The 20,196-nt window shown below is 40.9% G+C and overlaps 1 protein-coding gene across 1 annotated transcript in view; it reads left to right on the top strand.

Moving 5' to 3' along the window:
• The window catches only part of GALNT2 (polypeptide N-acetylgalactosaminyltransferase 2), a 63,802-nt gene that overhangs the window by 7,726 nt on the left and 35,880 nt on the right, over positions 1-20,196 (top strand). Inside the window, exon 2 of the mRNA XM_083732500.1 lies at positions 19,008-19,101. Within this exon, the coding sequence (XP_083588626.1) occupies positions 19,008-19,101 (94 nt within the window). The remainder of the gene's footprint in view (positions 1-19,007; positions 19,102-20,196) is intronic.

Genomic DNA, 20,196 nt, shown 5'->3' with positions numbered 1-20,196 from the left:
GGCTTCAAATATCACACTGTTTAGAAGCCATGATAATTTATTGCATTTCTGGGCGCCGAATCTTCATTGCTTTTAGCTCTGTGCATTCTCCCAGCTGTCTAGTAGCGTATCTAAATATGTAACTAATGTGTACATATTTGGTTTCAGTTTAAACTGTTCCGAGTAGTGATGAAGCTGTGGTTCTCAATATCTTGGTTTAGAATTTGCCTAAGTTCTAAATGAAAAATAAAAATAAAATCTGACGGTAAGACAGCAATGGGGAATATTTTTCCCTTTTCTTTTTTCTCCTGTCAAGGGCGCTACGTTCTATTTGGGATAAATTGTTGGGGGCTGCATCCTATTATGGGCAGGGCCAGATTCAGAAGTTAGTGGGATCACCTCTTCTTACTCTCCATCCAGAGGGCTTCTGGATGAATGGCATCTCTTTTGCCATATATCTATGTAAACTGATTACAGTGGTGCCCCGCAAGACGAATGCCTTGCAAGACGAAAAACCCACTAGACGAAAGGGTTTTCCGTTTTGGAGGCGCTTCGCAAAACGAATTTCCCTATGGGCTTGCTTCGCAAGACGAAATGTCTTGCGAGTTTTTCCGACTTTTTTTTCCTCCCCCCCCTTTTTCTAAGCCACTTATCTGCTTATCCACTAAGCTGATAAGCCGCTAAGAGCCGCTAATAGCGCTAATCCGCTAAGCTGTCAATGGGCTTCCTTCGCAAGACGAAAAAACCGCTAGATGAAGAGAATCGTGGAACGGATTCTTTTCGTCTTGCGAGGCACCACTGTACTTGCAGGGAGCTTTTGAAGTTAAGTTGATCCAATTGTGAATTTAGGCAAGATTCATTTGCTGATTACTAGTTCTGAGTAGTTGCTCTCAGGAATGGTGTATATAGAGTTTTATCATTTAATTCAGGGACTTGCAGAACGAACTCCTGCTCATGAAAACACACAGTGTTATTTTTGGTCTTTCTTTCCTCGTAAATATGGAATGGGCTTATTATGGCTCTTCAGTATGCTTATTCTTGGCATGATAAACTCACATCCTCTGCCACTTCATTTTCACATGGGGAGCTATTTGTGTGAAATGGCTATTGTGAAAAAGAAAAAATTGCAGTGTTGGAGGGAAAGGAGCATTATATGCATTGAAAAATCATTGCAGGTGTGGGGAACCTGTGACATGGTGATGTACTCCCATCAGCCCCAACCAGCATGCTCAATGGCCAGGTGTGGTAATTGTAGACTCATACCTTCTGGAGGCCCACAGCGCCTCCACCTTTGTGTTATTCCCTCAAACGCAAGTGTAAGTTACCCTTTCAGGAGATTAGGTCATAAATTGGCTATCATCGATGTTGTTAGGATTAAGCTGAAAGTACCAGCTTGCAAGCCTCTAATTGATGACTTATGGCAATTAGCAAACTCTTAACAAAAGATTAAAACAGGCTTCCTCAACCTCGAAGCTCCAGATGTTTTTGGCCTACAACTCCCATGATCCCTAGCTAGCAGGACCAGTGGTCAGGGATGATGGGAATTGTAGCCTTTAAATATCTGGAAGGCTGAGGTTGAGGAAGCCTGGATTAAAATTTGTCCTCCAGTTAAAATGGCAAAAAAATTCTTCTGGACTTTGGACTCCTGGACTACCATGACTGCTGGCTCCCTTCTCCCTGGGTTAGAAAAAAGAATCAGTGGTGACGCAGCTTTTGTTAAGGGTTTAAGGAACTAGGAGTGAACTGCACACCTTCCCCTTCTCCACACATGGAGAACCTTCATACCTGTCTGAAGAGTAAGTAAAATTTGTGTGTTTCTTCCCTTGGAAGGCCTTATATTTATCTGATTGCACATTCCACTATCCCAGTAGTAGGGTAAAGGTAAGGGACCCCTAGATGGTTAAGTCCAGCCAAATTCAACATGGAGTACAATGCTCATCGCTGCTTTCAGGCTGAGGGAGCCAGCGTTTGTCCACAGACAGCTTTCCGGGTCATATGGCCAGCGTGACTAAACTGCTTCCGGCACAATGGGACACAATGGGATACTCTGTTTACCTTCCTGCTGCAGCAGCACCTATTTATCTACTTGCACTGGTATGCTTTCGAGCTGATAGGTTGGCAGGACCTGGGACAAAGCAACAGGAGCTCACCTCATTGCATGGATTCAAACTCCCAACCTTATGGTCAGCAAGCACAAGAGGCTTCTCAGTTTGCCCAGTGATGCTGTTTTGGGCAAGCCACCTGACCTCATACATGTTGGGTATGGGACAGGTAAGCCTGCAGCTGCAAAGTAACAGTGGGGAGCCTTAAAGCAAACTTGCAATGGCTTTTTGCAGCCACCACTTACATTAGGTGCTTTTTAAATATGGCTCCAAATGCAAGTTGCTGTGCTTTTGACTGAAATTGGTTTCATTTGAGAGCTCCAATTAGAAATATTCACTTATGCTTTTAGTTAACCACAGCATTTCATATTTTTCATGCCCAGTATTGTGGCTCACCTTAACCATGGTTAATTAAAACCAGCATTAGAAATCAGCTTGAAGTTTGCTGGTTTTGAACTAGCCATTACTATTAGTTAAGAGTAGCAGTTCCTAACCTTTACAAGTACAGTCTCCCCCCATGCTGTGTTCTAATTTTAGGCTCTGTTAATTGAGAATATATATAACAACAACAACAAAAACCCTGTTATGAACTCAGTAGCACTTTTCAATGAAGTGTTAAATAATTTCACTTTTAATATCACAATAAATAGTAGTAGTAGTAGTAGATTCATTACCTGCCTTTCATCAGAAGATCATAGTTTAGCAAATTTTGAAGGAAAAGAAGCCATGTGGAGTCCCAGTTTGGTCCTCATGCCCCTTCCCAGCTGCTAACAGCACCTTTAGCCATATACAACGAGGGGGGCGGTGTTTAATGAGAAACTCCTAAGAGACTGCAATTTGTATCAAAATTGTGACCTCAATTTCAGCCCCACACAGCTGCTTTTCCTTCAAAATAAAAACAGCCAATTTAAAAAGTCGGAAAACAAAACAAAAATAGCTTTTGGGGGCTCATTTTATGATAGATAGAAATTAGAGCTGTAAAGCAAAACCCTTGGGGTTTTGGATCTCGCCTTTCATCAGCTGACAATAGTTGTCATTTAGTTGGACCAATAGAGTCGTTTAGTTGTGTCCGACTCTTTGTGACCCCATGGACCACAGCACGCCAGGCACTCCTGTCTTCCACTGCCTCCCACAGTTTGGTCAAACTCATGCTGGTAGCTTTGAGAATACTGTCCAACCATCTCGTCCTCTGTTGTTCCCTTCTCCTTGTGCCCTCAATCTTTCCCAACATCAGGGTCTTTTCCAGGGAGTCTTCTCTTCTCATGAGGTGGCCAAAGTACTGGAGCCTCAGCTTCACGACCTGTCCTTCCAGTGAGCACTCAGGGCTGATTTCCTTCAGAATGGATCAGTTTGATCTTCTTGCAGTCCATGGGACTCTCAAGAGTCTCCTCCAGCACCATAATTCAAAAGCATCAATTCTTTGGTGATCAGCCTTCTGCAGAGCTAAGAGTTGCTAAGAGCTAAGAGCTATCCAAGTTTGCTCTGCGACATCGAGCATTCAGTTACCCACCTGAGGGTTGAAGATGCAGATGCAGTGAGTAGCAAAAGTGTGTCAGAACTGCAAAGCACGTGAATGATCTGCTGTCAGGGCTACACATGGCCTGCATTTTCCTAACTTCGCACACCCACAATAACTGCCATGCCCATCTGAGGTGGGACAGGGCTGGCAGGCAGTTTGCCTTGATGAGAGTGCCAGCCCTATCCCACATCAGCTGGGCATGGCACTTCTTGTGGGTGTGTGAAGTTGGGAAAGTGCAGGCCGTGCTTAGCCCTGATGGCAGACCTTTCACCAGAGGAAATTGCCAGCCTGTCCCTGTTGCAACCCATGGTTCTTGTGCTGTTAGGGTTTTGTAGTTGCCTGGGGAGACCAGATCTCTTGGCTCAGCTTGCTTAGTCACTGGGGTCTTGAGACAAATTGACAGCCACAGTATTGGGCCTTGCATGAGACTGAGCAATGCCTGTGCAGAACATTCAGTGAAGAGTAACAAAAGTAGGGAGCAAGTCTAAATAACGAACTTCTTTATAATACTTAGTGAGGTGCCCTGTCATTTCCTTTTTTTATTTTTTAGTATTCCCTATTTCATTATTTGTGCTACTTTCCTTTGACTGTCAAAAGCATTGAAGAAAAGCAAGGCAAAAGGCCAAGTGCTCTATGGGGCACCCAAGAAGGAGAAAGAGGTAGCCTTGTGCGCTGGGAACAATTTTGATAAGTTGGGATGAAAAGGACTTGAGAAGATTAATGGTAGGCTTTCATTTTAATGAGCTGCATTATCACCTGGGGTTTCATCCAATCCTAGCCGTTCTCTAGTCGTTTGGAGGTTGAATGATAGAGCAAAGGCTGTAGCATTAAATTATGTGTAGTCTGCCTCTTCTCAATCCTCATCTCCTATTTAGTAGAACGAGCAAAAGTGTGCAGCGCCTTTAATGCTCAACAGTAATCCATTGACAGGTTTACGGGGGAAGCAACCCCAGTTTCTTTTAGAGAAACCCTATTGCTTCAAGGCTGGCAAGAAGATTTCACATTTTAGTAGAGAACTCTACAGCTGCTTTTGAAAATCTCAGCAGTAGTTTCATCAGAGCCTTTATCCAGTTTGGTACATAGTCTAAAACCAGGCACGTTCAACCTCAAGTTGCCTGTGATCTGCTTACAAGTATCAAAAACTGGCAGTGATCTACCACCCTCCAAAGTCATTTAAGTTAAATAAATAAATAAATAAATAAATAAATAAATCTTTATTTCACAGATACAGTAGTTATGTCTGGATATCATTATGACAGATCCAGATAGTTACTGGATGGAGAAGTAACTAAACAAGTGAGAAAAGTCAAACTATATTTGTATACTAGTTTGCACAGATCTGAGGAGCCAGCTTGTCTCCCTCTCTCCCTCTGTTAACTCTTTCCCTTCCTAGTCTCTCTCTCCCCACCCCCTCAAAGGGAGCCTCACAGCTGATGTGAATGCAGATCCCCCCCAGCTCAGCCACTCCCTTCCCCATTGGGAAAGTCATGCTAAGCCTGCCTCTCCTCTTCCAGCAGCATCGCACAGACCTCTCCTCAGCTCCCTCACGCCTCCTTCCATCTCCCGGTGCCCTCATACTGCTCAGGGTTGTATTGCTGTGGAGACTGATAGCGGCAGCGGCTGCTAGGCCCCATGATCGACCAGAAACAACCCAAACAACCTGGCGGTTGACCACGAGCTTGCGATCGATGTACATGGCTGCTCTAAAACTAATGTGGGAATCCGTAAATCTTTTTTCCTTTAGGGGGAAAAGAATTGCAAGGGCAAGGGACTCTCAAGTTGAATGGGGAAGGCACGTTCCAGGCCCAAGCCTCTTTTACACAGTCATTTCAGTGAAAGGAGATTACAGAAGTTGGAGGAGGCAGAATTGGACAGAGGATGGGAAGAGTCTGAGATGAAGCTGAATCCCTCCCCCAGCTTGATCACCTCAGGGCCTAGGTGGCATCAGAGTGATCACAGGAGATGGAAGGTGGGTAGAGAATTGGGTACAACCTTTGCCCTAGTAGACTAGTGCATGTGCTGCTCTCTACTTTTGAGATTATTCCTCCATAGAGTCAAGGGGAAGTGTGCAAGTGCAGTGTTTGCTTCTAGCAGTTGTGGGATGAGAAGGACTTCCTGTTGTTGTTTTTTTACAATGGAGAGTTGGCCTCATATCTTTCTAACCTCCACTTCTCTGCCCTGAAGTGGATGATAAAGTTAAGGAACAGTAGTTATGCAACCATGTCTATTATTGTTTGATGACCTTCATGGTTGCATAATAATACCAGTAGCAGATTCCTAGGAAGAAATTGCTTTTAGGATAAGAACCTTCCATTTTAATGTTATACAAAATGTTTGCCACTTAGGTAGAAGTAGAAACCTTCGTTATTTTGTTTGCCATATTTATATCCTGTCCTTCCCCCAAGGAGTCTAGGTAGGATGATGATGGTTGGATTCATTATCCAGCCTTCACCATAAAGTCACAGGGTGAATATCAGTAGTATAAAAATACAATATTAATTAGTTACAATTTACAACCTAAATAAATAGTTAAGAGCGAGCTTGTATTTAAAGCTGGGTGACTTTTCCTTTTTGCTGTTGCTGCCAGAATTGGTGTGTTTTTGCGGAGACAGAAGAAATTGGGGAGATTGGCCATTCTGTGCTAAAGAACGGTGACTTGCCCAGAGTCACACAGTAACCTTGTTCTGACTTGCCCAAGGCCATGCAGCGAGCTTCATGGCTAAGTGGTGGTCTGAACCTTGGCTTCCCTCATCCAAGTTCAACATTTCAACCACTCTGGTTCAGTTCTTTATACTGTGATTTGTTTCTAGTAAATGGAATGCTCCTCCTGTTAAACCTTATAGCCTAATACAGAATAACACCATTTGTACGAATTAATTCTTTGCTGACAATTATCATTTCAGAGTTGCAAGTTCATAACCTTAGGTTGGAGGACTTCATGTGTGATACCTTTTTGGTTTGAAAGTCAAACCAAATGTGGCATGGGAGTTCCTTGATTGAAAAGTGTGATTTGATCAAAAAGGAGCTGTCTATTACCACAGTTTGGATCAGGTCCACAGGGGGAGAGTAGCATGTAACCTTTCTTTTCATGTCATCCCCCCCCCCCCAACACACTGCAAAGCTCCTTACCATGCCTGCTAACTTCCGTGGAGTCAAAAAATGTAGTTTTTAATGGAAAAGCAAGACAGCTGGGTATTGTTAATATATAGTGATGATATATTACCCCTTGATGACCTTTCCTGGTGGTTTTATTTTGATGATAAAAGCATGGGAGACACAACTGAAGCCCAGAGTAACTCCTATGGGGAACTATAGTTGTACGCTGCCACTTCTGGAATGTATTCTTCCGACAGCAGCAGAACTACCATAAAGGAGTATTCTCAGGCCAGAAAAGCAGTCCGTAAGGATATCAGTTGCTTCTGGTCCTACCGGCCAAACAGCTAGGCAGAGAGCAGGTGTCAGGTGCTCCTGGTAATTCAAAGTCTCTTCCAGCCTTTGGATTTTGTGTGGCATTTTTAAAAGGTTTGACAACATTGACTCAAGGCAGGTAAAAAAAATTAACATTTCTCAAAAACAATTCTTAGGATTTTACTCTTTCAAGTCTTCATTGTTTAGGATACTTCTGTTTTGAAAGAATACTCAGATAACTTGTTTGGACCATTGTATCTCAGCTTAATTAGCCATGGAATGAATGAGACTTGTTTTCCCAGCAGCTAGTTAAACAGTTCCTCAGTTTGGATGGAATAGAAAACTGTGGTTAACCGGTGACTTCTGCATTGAATTCATACTGTGAAGGGAGAAGGGAAGTCACTGGCTGCGTGTGTAGGTGCAAGTCTCATTTGTATCTCGGGTTATTAAGCCAAGATACAATCATCCAAATGTGATCAAAAACTTGCCATCTTTCTCTTTTTAAATTTATTATTGAAAGGTATAATTAAACCAGTAGTTAAGAATATGGTCGGAGAACTGCATGTTTCTTTTTGTCTTGAATAATAAAAAAGCCTGTCTAACAGCTGTTTGAATGGTTCTCTGGGTAGCACCTGTTCATATGCTGAAGAAATGAAATACTCTGAAGCTCAGTCTAGCACATCTTTGCCAATATGCCACCCATGCTATCAAACTTATTTTATGATGACTGGATGGTTTATTTAATGGCTTAATAACTTTGACACAAATATTTATGGACTCTTGAGAGAAAAGGTAGAGTAAAAGCAAACTAGGAACAACTTGGGGGGTCGGGGGCGGAATCACAGTTGCATGCTAAAGGAATTAATTTGCAACAGAAGGTTCCTATTCCCTTCCAGCTGGTAACTTTTTGCTGTGGAAGCAATGTGGAATATAGGATGTGTGTGTTTTACTTATTGTAGTGCCATTAAAGGGACTACCATGTTTGGGGTGGGGGGAATGAAAGTTAAACCTGGAAATAATCTTGTTTTGCAGAGAATAAGTTTCCACCCTTTGAATAAAAAAATTATCTCCTCATTCCTACAGAATCTGTTTCAAAACCTCAGCGGGGCAGGGGGAGTACAATGAGCTTATTTCTGGGTTTTTCAGCCAGCTACTGCATTGAAATAAATAGCCATTGCTACTTTAAGTCCTTTTAGGGGGAGAACTTCTCCCTGTCCTCTTCCTGTGCACCCCTGTGGCCTCCCCAAATCTATTCCATAGGGTTGCAGGAACCCCCAGAACAGATGTAGATGGGGCATGTGGGGAGAAGAGAGGGGAAAGTTCTGTTGTGCAAGTGGAAGTATTTGGGCTAGTGGATCTATTTATTTGGATACCACACACTGAATTTGTCCAGTATGACTTGGTTGATTATAGCCCCCAGTGGGATGAGGCACAGAATTAATACTGATCATAATAGGGTTTTTCATCTTGGAGAAGCAGGGTACCGAAATCTTTGTGCATCAGTTTATATACAAGAGACATAATATATTCCATGTTTCTCCCCCGTAATTTAACATGTTTGCTGTTTTTTACATTGTTTGTACATGCTTCAGTGGAGGCTGTTGAAACGAGGCAACTTGCTTTCCCAAGTTGACAAAAAAAGTGTTCTCTTATCCCAGGAGGGATTCATCGCTCTTCCTTTAAGCAAGGCTCGCCAGCCTTCAAACTCTTTTAGAGAGGCTTTGCTTGAGGAACTCGCCCACCTACCCACTGCTAGACTTAGGAAACCTCTTTGTTGTATGTTTTTAAGTAAAAGGGCTAATGAACTACACAAGGTTGAGAATGTGAGTGAGTTCAGGTGCCTTCATTGAGTATGCATAACCCATACTTTTGCTATTAAAAATTGTTCTCAACGGAACTGTCTTGTCAGCAATCTGCTTCTAATTCTGGACTATAGCCAGATAGCTAATGGGGCCTCCCGCTGCTTTTGCGCCGCCACCGTGCGATTTCTGTTCTCATCCTGAAGCAAAGTTCTTAACCTGAGGTACTATTTCTGGGTTAGCGGAGTCTGTAATCTGAAGTGTATGTAACCCGAGGTACCACCGTAGAATGAATTTGCAGCTGACTGATGCAGGTGAGTCAAGTTGCACACCGCAGAGGAAGGCAGAACACCTGATAAACAAGATGAATTTTGTGGGTTGCAATAGTGGAAAGGACTGGAGAAACTACTCCTGCCCCAACAGTTGGATTTTGCCATTTGTGTGTATTGGGAGGAGCAGGGGAATAGAAGTAAAAGAAAAAAAAGGATATCTGTGAACCATCAATTCTGTGATGGTTTACTCCGAAGCTGTTCCAATTGAGTTCAGTGGGACTTAATCTCAGGTAAGTGCACATAGGATTGTACTGTAAAGTATTATAGTCTAGTCAGACTGTGGCACAACTCATTAGTGAACTTTTTGTTACCTTGACTTGAATGTTCGGTGCTTGTTAATACTTTGGTATGGTTTTCAAATTAAGGTTTTTATATGCCATCTCTGATGAACTTCATTGTTCCCTTAGTGGGTTGTATATGTCAGCAGACTCCTGGACCTGCCTTGGTTTATATCAAAGCAAACAGATGTTTCTAAATCCTGTGAAAAAGCAGCTGTTTAGTTACTGATTTTTCAGCAATTTAGTTGTTTAGCATAATAAAATCAACCACTGAGGAAACTCAATTAGAATCTATTTTTAAAGCAGACACATGTGTAGTCATAACACAGTGCTTCGTGCTGTCCTGAGGCAATTATTTTTTATGATAAAAACTTCCTAAAATGTACCGTCTCTTGTTTTTGATAACAAGGACTTGTATTTGACAACTCTACTGTTGCATGTTCAAGGTGCTATTTTATTAAATTTATTTAATAACATATCTTGCCTTTCTCCCCAAAAATTATATACAAGGGTACCTCACAGATAAAGATGAAGAATTTCCACCCACCAAAACCATAACAAAAACACAGAATAAAGACACAGCAGCAAGCAGAACTAATAAACTGCAGGCTTAAAAAAATAAGCAGTAGGGAGTGAAACAACTGTTCCTCTTAATGCTCTGTAGAAAAGAATGGCCTTCCCTACCAATTTAAACCTAAAAGGGAAGAAAGTTGAGTCTATCTATAAGTTATGCTTTGATAAGTCAAAAGTTTCCCTTTTCGAAGAAGGAACTGTTGAAAGTTGAAAATCCATGTAGTCGGAAATGCACCTTTTGTTATGTTCCTGCATTGGCCTTGTCTGTCTTGTTCAAAACTTAACAGCAGTTAATTGAGCTGCATTTGGATTTATTTGGTGACGGGGATTTGCGCTTGGTCTTGTGCCTGTTCAAGAAAGGATGCAGTGTTTTGCTGCAGATGTTAGTGTTGCCTGATAGATATTCATCATTATATAATGTTCTTGATAGCGTGTGTATCATGAAATGACCTGTGCTTTGGTGTCTGTTCGGTGGAAACAAAGTTCCTTCTGTGTGATTTGCTTTAAGAATGATACACTGAAGTTTTCCAGAAACAAATATTATACTGTTAACGCATCTCTTGGTTAACTTTAGGACTTCAGTTTGTAACTTGCTTCAGCTTGCATTTTGCTACATGACCTATAAAGTTGCTCAGTTAGTTGTAGACTTGAGTTGCTTCTGTTACTGTCATTCTGGCAGTTTTTAACTAAGGTTTCCTCTGCCCGTGAAGCACCTAGCTGTAGTAGGAAATATTTCTCTTGACAAATGTGTGTCACCTTCAGCATGCCTTGAAAAAAATTAACACTCCTCTGAGGTCTAGGCTGGCTTACTATGTTCTCTAATAACATCAATGCAGTCATGCCTTTTGTCTTTAACACAGTTATTCTTTTCGCATTATTGGTCATTATGTTGTCAACTCTTCTAAATACCATATATGCATCCTTGGGTTCATCTTGGTGTATTGATCTAGGAATGCATACTCAGAAGCTCAAGAATTCAGCTAATTCTGCTGTCATAGTTCCATATATTACAGGTATGACTGCTTCAAATGACTACTGAAATCTGAGCAATGCTAAACAAATGTCATATGGGTGAGATTGCAATATCCTTGTCAGCTCAGTGGGCTGATGGTAGCTGAGTTTTTCATCTCTATAATTACTTATTTTCATATTAGGGGGAAATTATTTTTTTCCTATAAGATAAAATGTGAAGGATTTTTATAAATAATCCTTCTATAACCCTGTATATAATAATTCATTCCAATATACTAGGGCTTTGCAAACTACTGTAATGCCTGTCTCTTACCTGTCTGAACTTACGTTTTTCAAAACTTGTCCTAAGAGTTTCTTGATTTGCAAATAAAGGTTTGGCATGGTTGTGTCATCAAAACACAGTGTTACAGTAAGATTGCACGGAAGTGTTTGTGTTGCAAACAGAAGTTTGTTTGGATACATAGAACCAGTATTCTTGGGCTTATTTGAACTTGGTGGGACTTACTTTTCAGTCAACATGCATAAGATCAGGTTTTTGCCTTGTGCAGCAAGGCTTTCAAGGTAGATTGCTAGACTCCCTTGGTGTGTGTCCCTTTCCCATGGGGAAAGTAGGAGTGAGAGTCTCTTCTAAGAGGCAAATCTTTGCATGGGTAAATGTTTAATGAATTCAAAACAAATAATAGTTACTCATTTTAATTTATTAAAAATTTATAATTTATAGAAGCAGGTAACATCCAATAATCTAGTTACAGGTAGGTAGCCATGTTGGTCTGCTGTAGTTGAAACAAAAAAAAAAAAAATTCCTTTGAGTAGCACCTTAGATACCAACTACCAGTATCTGAAGAAGTGTGCATGCACACGAAAGCTCATACTAATAACAAACTTAGTTGGTCTCTAAGGTGCTACTCGAAGGATTTTTTTTAATTTTGTATCCAACAATTTGATATGTATGGTATAATATATTTAAGTATTTAATTCGTTAGATGTTAATAGAACTAGATAGAGTTGAGGGTTGTTTGTAGTTCAAGTAACATTAACCTCCTTAGCCAGAGCACTGTAAGGAGAAAGTAAGTTCTTGTTTAGTGAGCCGCTGGCTACCTGCAAGGTTTCTACCTCCATGGATGAGAGATCCTTGCCCTTTCTTGTTAATCTGTGGTTTCAGAAAGACACTTAGATGGCCAAGACCGCACAAGACAGGCTCCTGCTTAATTGCTATTGCCTGGCTTCAGTTCTCAGAATTTTATTTTGCTTATTTATGTACAAAGACTGTTATTTTCAGCTTTCTTAGCAGTGTTTGGTTCTGAATATATTGGTGTTAATTAAGAATCAGAGCACATTTAGCAGATGGAAACTGCTTGAGCCAGGACTGAGTCAACTCTCAAATGAGAGAGAGTTTAACTAGTGAAAAGTAGCTGAAAGGTATTCACTGCTATTGCTGAAGCAAACATGGGAGCAGCTTTTTATGTGTAATGTGTCTCGCTTTTTCTCTGGGGCAGTGATTTTCAAAAAATCACTTTGGTCATGCCTGCACTCCAGAGGCAATAGAATCAGAGACTGCCAAGCAGTTGCAATCCTATAGGTGCCCTTTCAGACATAGAATGTGAACAGAAGAGCTTTTTTGTTATTTGACAGAGGGTCTCATTTATGGAAGAAGGGGAGGTGTTTTGCCAATTTCTGGAGAATTTGCAGCTCTCCGGGGCCTACAGGGAAAATGACCCCCGCCCCAGCCTCTATTAGCATGTGCTCAGAGCACCCTTTCTATGAGAACAATTCTGTTCTTGGTTTCTTATAATCCTATAATAATATTTTCATGACATAATAGAAAAGTATTTTCCAGAACCCAAAGGGCTCTGTGTGCAAGTTGAAAATGCTTCTCTACACACAAACAGAATCAAATGATCCCTCTCCCGTTACTTGTAGCTTAAGAGAGTTTCCCAACTCCCAGGAGTTGCATTTCAGGGGCATGTGGAGGACTGGATGGGAAGGTGGAGATGCACCAGTATGCACACATAGCATTATGCATGCCTTTGGATTGCAGTCACTATACTGTTCTGTTCTGGTACTTCTGTATCGACATTCAGAAAATGCTAGTAGTTACTTTTCCAAGTTAATATCGATTGTGAAGTGCTTTGCTCATATTAGTGCTGCACAGGTTGGCAATAATGGTTGCAACTTGGGTTCAGTGCTAGCAAGCTTGAAATATCAGCAATATGATGTAATAAGTTCCCCTAGCCACTCTTGAAGTCGGACCTGATTTTTGCTTTTACAAACATTACAAGTGGGATCTGCAACAAAATGTAGCATGAGCATGGAGTGCTCCTGTTAGGCTCTATCCACCCGTGTTGCCTTTCAGGATAATCCATTTCATTTCCCCCTCTGCTGGCAGGGGCTGAAGGGGTTGCAGACCAAAACGTCTGGATGGCACCAGGTTGAGGAAGCAAGATGTAGACACTCTGTCTTGCTTTTCAGTGAAACACAGCACTATGTCAAGATTTGCTTACATTGACAGGTTGTACTGCAAACCCTTCTTTTTTTCAGTGTCCCACCTAGCTTACTAAACCGCAAATTGCTATCTGTATCTGATTTAAATGTCTGGGGGTCTTGTAAGGGAAAAGTGGTACACAAATACACACTGCAGCCTTCTAAACCTACCACAGTGAAAACTCTATTAGTACGACTTTGTTCTTGAAGCAAATGTGTTAAATATTGCACCACTTAAATGCAAAGAAATTGCATATATTTACAAATGGAAAGTGGACATAAAAACACACAGATGGCTGTTTCAAGAATGTAGAAAACTTGGCTGTTAAATTGCTTCTCTTAAGAAATTGCAAGCATCTTCTCTTCCAACACATCCCAGGCTGTTCTCATGTCTGTCACACTGTTACACAATGCATTTTTAATTTTCCAGAAATGGCCTGTTAATCTGGTATAAACAGTGTTTTAGATCCAGAGTTGCACATCTATTTGCAGAAGTGCTCGTGATTCATGGGGGCTGCCAATCTCAGAGGGAGAGGAGTAGTGATTGTCACTATTTCTCCTTCCGTTCTGTGCCACCTCCCAGTATGGAACCTCCAACCCAGGGGTTGGCAAGGCTTACCGGCCATGGGCTGGATCACTTCCACGGAGATTGTCCATGGGCCGGACTGGTGCAACATGATGCCAGAAATCACGTCTGCGCATGTCAGCAGCACCGGAAATTGCTTCTGCAGATGCCGGAAATCGCGTCTGCGCAGAAGTGATTTTTGGCATCTGGACATGCGCAGACGCGGTTTCCAATATCTGCGTATGCACAGATGCACTTTCTGGCGCCGCTCGGCGAGTCCCCGGGTCACGCTGTGCTGGTTTAGCGCAGTGCAAGGGGGACTTGCCAAGCGGGCGGCTCGGTTCGGGGGTGGCTCGTTGGCCGGTAGAACGGTCTTCGTGGGCCGCATCTGGCCCATGGTCCGCACGTTGCTGACCCCTGCCCCAACCCTTCAGAGCAGATTTGGGGGGATGGGGACAATGAAGCTGGGGCAATTGTAAATTGTTGTAAATGGAGCCCCATTCATAGGAACTGTGAAATTGTCCCACTATTTTTGTAGCAAAGGCAATTCTGTTCTTCATTTTTGAGCATTATATCTCTTGTCTTTTATGGAACTTTACTAGAATAGAAAAGCTCTTTGTGCTGATTAACTTACTTGGATTAGTTCATAGTTTTTGGCATGTGTTTTCTTTCTGAAATTAACTTAGATCTCTCTTAGATATGTGCTTTCTGGGCAGAGTTAATTTTGGAGTTTCCTAAAGTACACAGAGGGACACTCCTCCCAAAAGCCGCAACCCAACTTTACCTTTCCCTGCCTTTTACTACATCTTGGGATGGAGAACATGCTAGTGACTGAAATGTGTTTTGTATTCAGCATCCTAAATTGTATAAATCCATTCACTAGATCTTAAATTGTGTTCTTGGATTTTATTAAACCATCCACACATAAACTATTTTCCTTGTGCAAATGACATTCTGTCCAATGCCTCCATATTTATGCAGTGTCCATTTTAATAATCCTTTGGGAATCTTTTTGTAAAACCAAAGTGCTAGGCATTATTCAGAATAATGGCAATGGCTTGGAATATATTATTTTATAGAAGCCAGTTTTAAGGTATAATTGACATTCCACACAGTCTGGAGAAATTCATCTCAGCAAACCTAGCATTCATCCAGCGTCTGTGTATAATTGCACAGATATGGACTGACTCTCATTTTAGATACAAACAATTAGAGTGTGAATTTTTTAACCTTCAGTTGAAAACTTTGCTGCATTAAACTACCTAAACATAATGGTGGGTCAACAACGACCATAATTAAGTGAAGATTTATTTTGCAGTCATTGACAGGGTTTTTAAATGTTCCCGTGTTTTCCAAATTATCCCTGCTTGAGATTCTTACAATGTGTTGGCTGTTTGGAATATATCTGAAACATCTTTTCCCTTTATTCTTAATGAGTTAGTTTTATAAGATTAGTGTTCTTACAAGCTGGGAAGATTTACTGTCCCAAAGGATACTTTTTCTGTTTTGATTTTTGTTCCCTCACCCCACGGCATTCAATTACTACTCTGAATTTTTATATAATAAAATATATGATAAAAAGCTGTTTCCTCTTCCTAGGTTTGACTATCCTAAGTTTAGATTAAAATAACACCATATTTTAGGAGCCCAGGTGAGCAAGCACCTAGACTTTTAAAATCCATGAAAACAAGGAGAAAACAAATGGAAGGAACTCTGATAGGCAATTTCAGGAAGTACGAGGGGCTGCATAAATGCACCCCTATGCTACAGGTCGCCCACTTGTGGACCACAGGCAGGAATTACCTAACTAGCCCCAACATCAACAGAAGCTCCCAAGCACTGTGATTGGAGAGTGCTGGCTGGGGTGAAATCATTCTAGCCTTCCCAACTCCTCCCTGCCCTCCACTTACCCTGCATTCTCCTTATACGGTGTTGTAATTAATATTTGCAACATTCCAGAAACACTCTGCAGGCTTTCTGAGAGACTGTTTCGAGCTACAGATCTGCACAAATCAATTCTGGTCAGGATATCTAGACATATTTTAGAAACACGGTCAAATAAATTTTGTACCTTGGTTGTCTATGTAGAATGCTACAGATCGTGTTACCTTCCTCTTTTTGTACTTTAGTGTATATAAGAAATAGGAATTAAAAGCTAAGGTACCACGGAAATGATAGATTTGCTGCTTTTAAATCCACTGTGTTACAACAGACAACATACCAAACTGTATTGTGTCTTGAAACAAAAAGTGCTTAGTCGATGCATAGTGGAAGAAACCTTCCTGCATCATTAGTTGAGTCCCCCAATGCTGAACATTTGAATAGTCGTCTAATAGTGTTTGCCTAGCTTTATCTGCCATTTTTTACATGGGCTGACGTAAATGTATTGCTATAAAACATTGCAGGACGGGGATTATTCTCATCTGTGAAGCTTGTGCGTCATGCTGTCTTTGTCAGTTAATCTAAATACTTATAACTTCCTTTATATATTTGCTTCAGGCGTGAGTCTGTAGAAATTGGCTTCTGTGCTTAGTTTACTAAAGCCTGTTCATGAGAAATGGCTGCTGCCATCGTCTCCTTTAAAATTACAGTTGTACATGATTTTTGGGCAGTAACTGTCATATATCTCAAAGGGCAAAGCCCCCGTGGGGGTGGGGGTGCCCTTTTCTTTATTATCACTGGAAATTCTGATTTTTCCACTCGGTGTCCCTGGCTCTGTAACTTCTGTGAAGATATATCCAGCTAGTAGAAGTGATTGTGTAGTTCTCTGCTTGGCTTTTTTCTCCATTCAGATGTTTCATGGGAAACACAATAGGGGAAAATACAGCATGAGCAAATCAAAGCAGGGGCTGTATTAACTCTATCTAAGCAATATTCCTTGAAATTTATAGTGCTGTAAGTTGCCTTGTGGGAGGTTGTTTCTACCTAAAAGTGGAGTGTAAATTAACTAAATTTAGCAAATAAGCTATGTTGGCATTAACCTGTCACAATTGTATTGCCAAGTCCCATTGAGTTCAGTAAGAATTACGTTTAATTATGGATTATAGCACCATAAACGGAGCCTGTTTTGTTATGCAGTTATCTGCCATCTCCTCAGCCAATATTCTGTCCCATCATTTTCTCCCTACTTCCAGGAATGCAGATGTTCAGGGCTAGGATTATAGTGAAAACATGGTTCTAGTTCTCTCACTACCTCCACCCCCAATTGAAGAAGGGCTGTAGCTCAGTGGTGAAACACATGATTTGCACACAGAACATTGCTGGTTCAATTTCTGCCATCGCCAGGTTGTGCTTGGAAAGATTCCTGTCTGAAACCCTGGAGAGTTGCTGTCATTCAGCGTAGAATTCTGAATTTACAGTCTGACTTGGACTGACAGCTTGCTGTGTTGCAAATGTAATACAATCTAACCTTTAAAAGAAACTACAAACATTTTTAATTTGGGAAGAGTAAACTTGTGGTCCTTCTGTTTCAAACAGGTTGCCTTTTTATGCAACAATTTAAAGGTGTGTACCAAATGCAGTAATTCCTAAAATGATATAAACTAACACCCCAATACAGAGCCATCAGTATGATGATAAGTATATTTCTGTTTCTCCCCCCCCCCCTCTCTCTTGGCTTTTGTTTACATAGAGGCTCATATTTCACAAACTTTAAAGTCTTAACGGCCAACTGAGTTAAACTCGATTATTGGGAAATCAATAGGCCAAAACACAAAAGCATGACTCTGAAGAAAAGTTCACATGCAAGATGTAGAATAAGGACCAACAAGTTCATAAAATAGGCATATTTACTCATTTCTGGTTTTTGTTGGTATTTCTTCCAGTTGCTGTTAACTCATTAAAAATGCACTGGGGTAGAACTGGTTTTCAAAACACAAGATTTACAAAAGTTAGCATAATATATTGTCTTTATTGTACAGCAGTGCACATAGGGGGATGAGGGGAGGGATGCCCAATTTTTAAAGCTAAAGATAGCAATGAATCCACTGATTTGAGCTGTATTCATATTCAGTATAATAGATGCAGAAGCAAGCTAGCCCACTTCCTAGCCAGTCTCTGGTGCCCCCCAGCCGGCCGGTTTAGCCCTCCAAGGCCTAGGACAAGTGCACCTGGCTCCCCCCCCCACCTGTATATACCTGCGATTAGAAGGGGGAAATTTATAGATTACTGTGACTGCCATGTAATTTCTGTTGCTGAGGAGCTTGTGCTTGGTTCTGTGAAAACGCAGAAATGAATTCGGCTGTTAACATTATAAAATTGTAAGCCAGTCTAAGGAATATTGTCTAATCCCTTCTAAGGCAAATCAAACAACTATGACACAGAAAACAAGCTCATGTTACAAGCCCTGCATCTTAAAATTTCTCAGAATTTGAAGCTGTTTATTTCATTTATTTCATCATTGCTTGGAGGGAGGAGTGACTCACAGGGTACTTTCTCGTTTTCATAGTATACAGAATTAGAAACAGATGTTTGGAAAGTTAATGCATGGTCGAATAACTCCCACGTGGAGTAGAATATCACAACAGAGCTTAGTAAAATCTAGACAGGTGGGAAAAATAACTTGCTGTAGATATGTGACAGTTCTCAGTTGTGGTGTTCGGTTCTGATAAAGTGGTCTGATTACCCAGCATATATTTTAACACATTGCATGTCATGCACATTCCTGAATATTGGATATTTAATAATTTTTGGCCAGCCACAGTGTGTTAGCTATAAAGGTACGTAGTTTTCTAGTAAATGGTTTTTGTTGTCATCGTAAGGATTTTTTGCGGTAGCCTTGGCAATAGATCTTGTACTATTCACTTGTTCCACATATAGTGGATGACTGAAATGACTGCATATATGCTCCATTGCTCAATAATCCCTCTTGCTAATTGAGGCTGTCACTTTACTTTGAATTAAAATTTTATTGATTCCAGGAAGTAAAGTAGTTATTTCTCTCCTTGACAAACTTTGTCAAGTGTGAATTTAATGACAAATCTGTTTTTTGTCTTCTCAGGATGACCCAAATAACGTTAATGCATTAAACAACAAAGAACAACGCAGTAATAATGGGAACGAAAAATTGCAAAACATCGAGACCCTACCTCCAGGTATTTGAACAGTATTTCTTAATTTTAGAGTAAAGTATGGGCCAGTTTTGAAAATTAGCTTCTAATAGCAGGAGTAGGAAATATGCTTGGTATATGTATGAAGGGGACAGGTGTGTTTTAAGGTTTTGATAAGTCATCATAAATACAACTGAACAATAAAATGTTAGAACCTGTAAGACTGCAATCCTATATCCATTTACTTGGGAGTCAGCATCATGAACTCTACAACAGGCATGTATAGGATTTGATTTTGTTTTTTTTACGTTTTGATTTAATGTTTGCTGCTTTTGCAGCAACTAAGCACAGCAACAATAAAACATTAACAAATAAAGACATCACTTCTTAATATATAAATACACAGAAAAGATATATTGTAAAGACAGAGTAAGATTAAGAGTCTCATGCTCTACTGAGCTATCCCAGCTTCAGAACAATAAATGCATCAAAACAATAAAGATACTTTAAATTAATCAGAACAGTATAAATTGCAAAAGTATGAACCGACAACCCTGCATCAACCCCGCCCCCCCCCAAGTCATGAAACAAGTCTCCCCCATCTTTCACCCAGGGTGCATGCACTTCTCTTCCACTTCTCATCACAGGGAGCAGGTATCCCCAGGATGATTTCGCCCTCAAGTAGAAACCAGATTGAGAAGTTTAGGTAACCAACTTCTTCTTATAACTAGATCCTGAAGAGAGAGAAAATCATACAAGGCATACAACATCCCGCTCCTCACCTGTTTCCCAGCCAGGGCAGCCAGATCCGCAACAGTCGGCTCTCATTCTGGAGTGCGGAAAAGCTTCCATTCTCCCTCTTTATTGTCCCAAAAGGCAGATAATAAGTATCCTTTACCATTCCACAGTGAACTGCCCTGAGACCTACAGGTATAGGGTGGTATACAAATTTTATAAATATAATAATAATAATATATAAGAGCATAGGTTTTTAAAAACAAAGGAGCAGGTCAACAAAGAAGTGGCATCCCCAAAGGAAAATTATTCCCTTTCTGGTTGGCCCACCAATGATGCCCTTGTACAGCTCCGTTGGCCCTGCCCTGATAAAGAGTCGTTAATGCCCTATGCTTCCTTGTCACC

This window comes from Podarcis gaigeae (assembly GCF_964106915.1).
Source record: "Podarcis gaigeae genome assembly, chromosome: 3".
Classification (NCBI taxonomy): Eukaryota; Metazoa; Chordata; class Lepidosauria; order Squamata; family Lacertidae; genus Podarcis; species Podarcis gaigeae.
The sequence above is the reverse complement of the archived record's forward strand: the minus strand, read 5'-3'. Positions and strand labels throughout refer to the sequence as shown.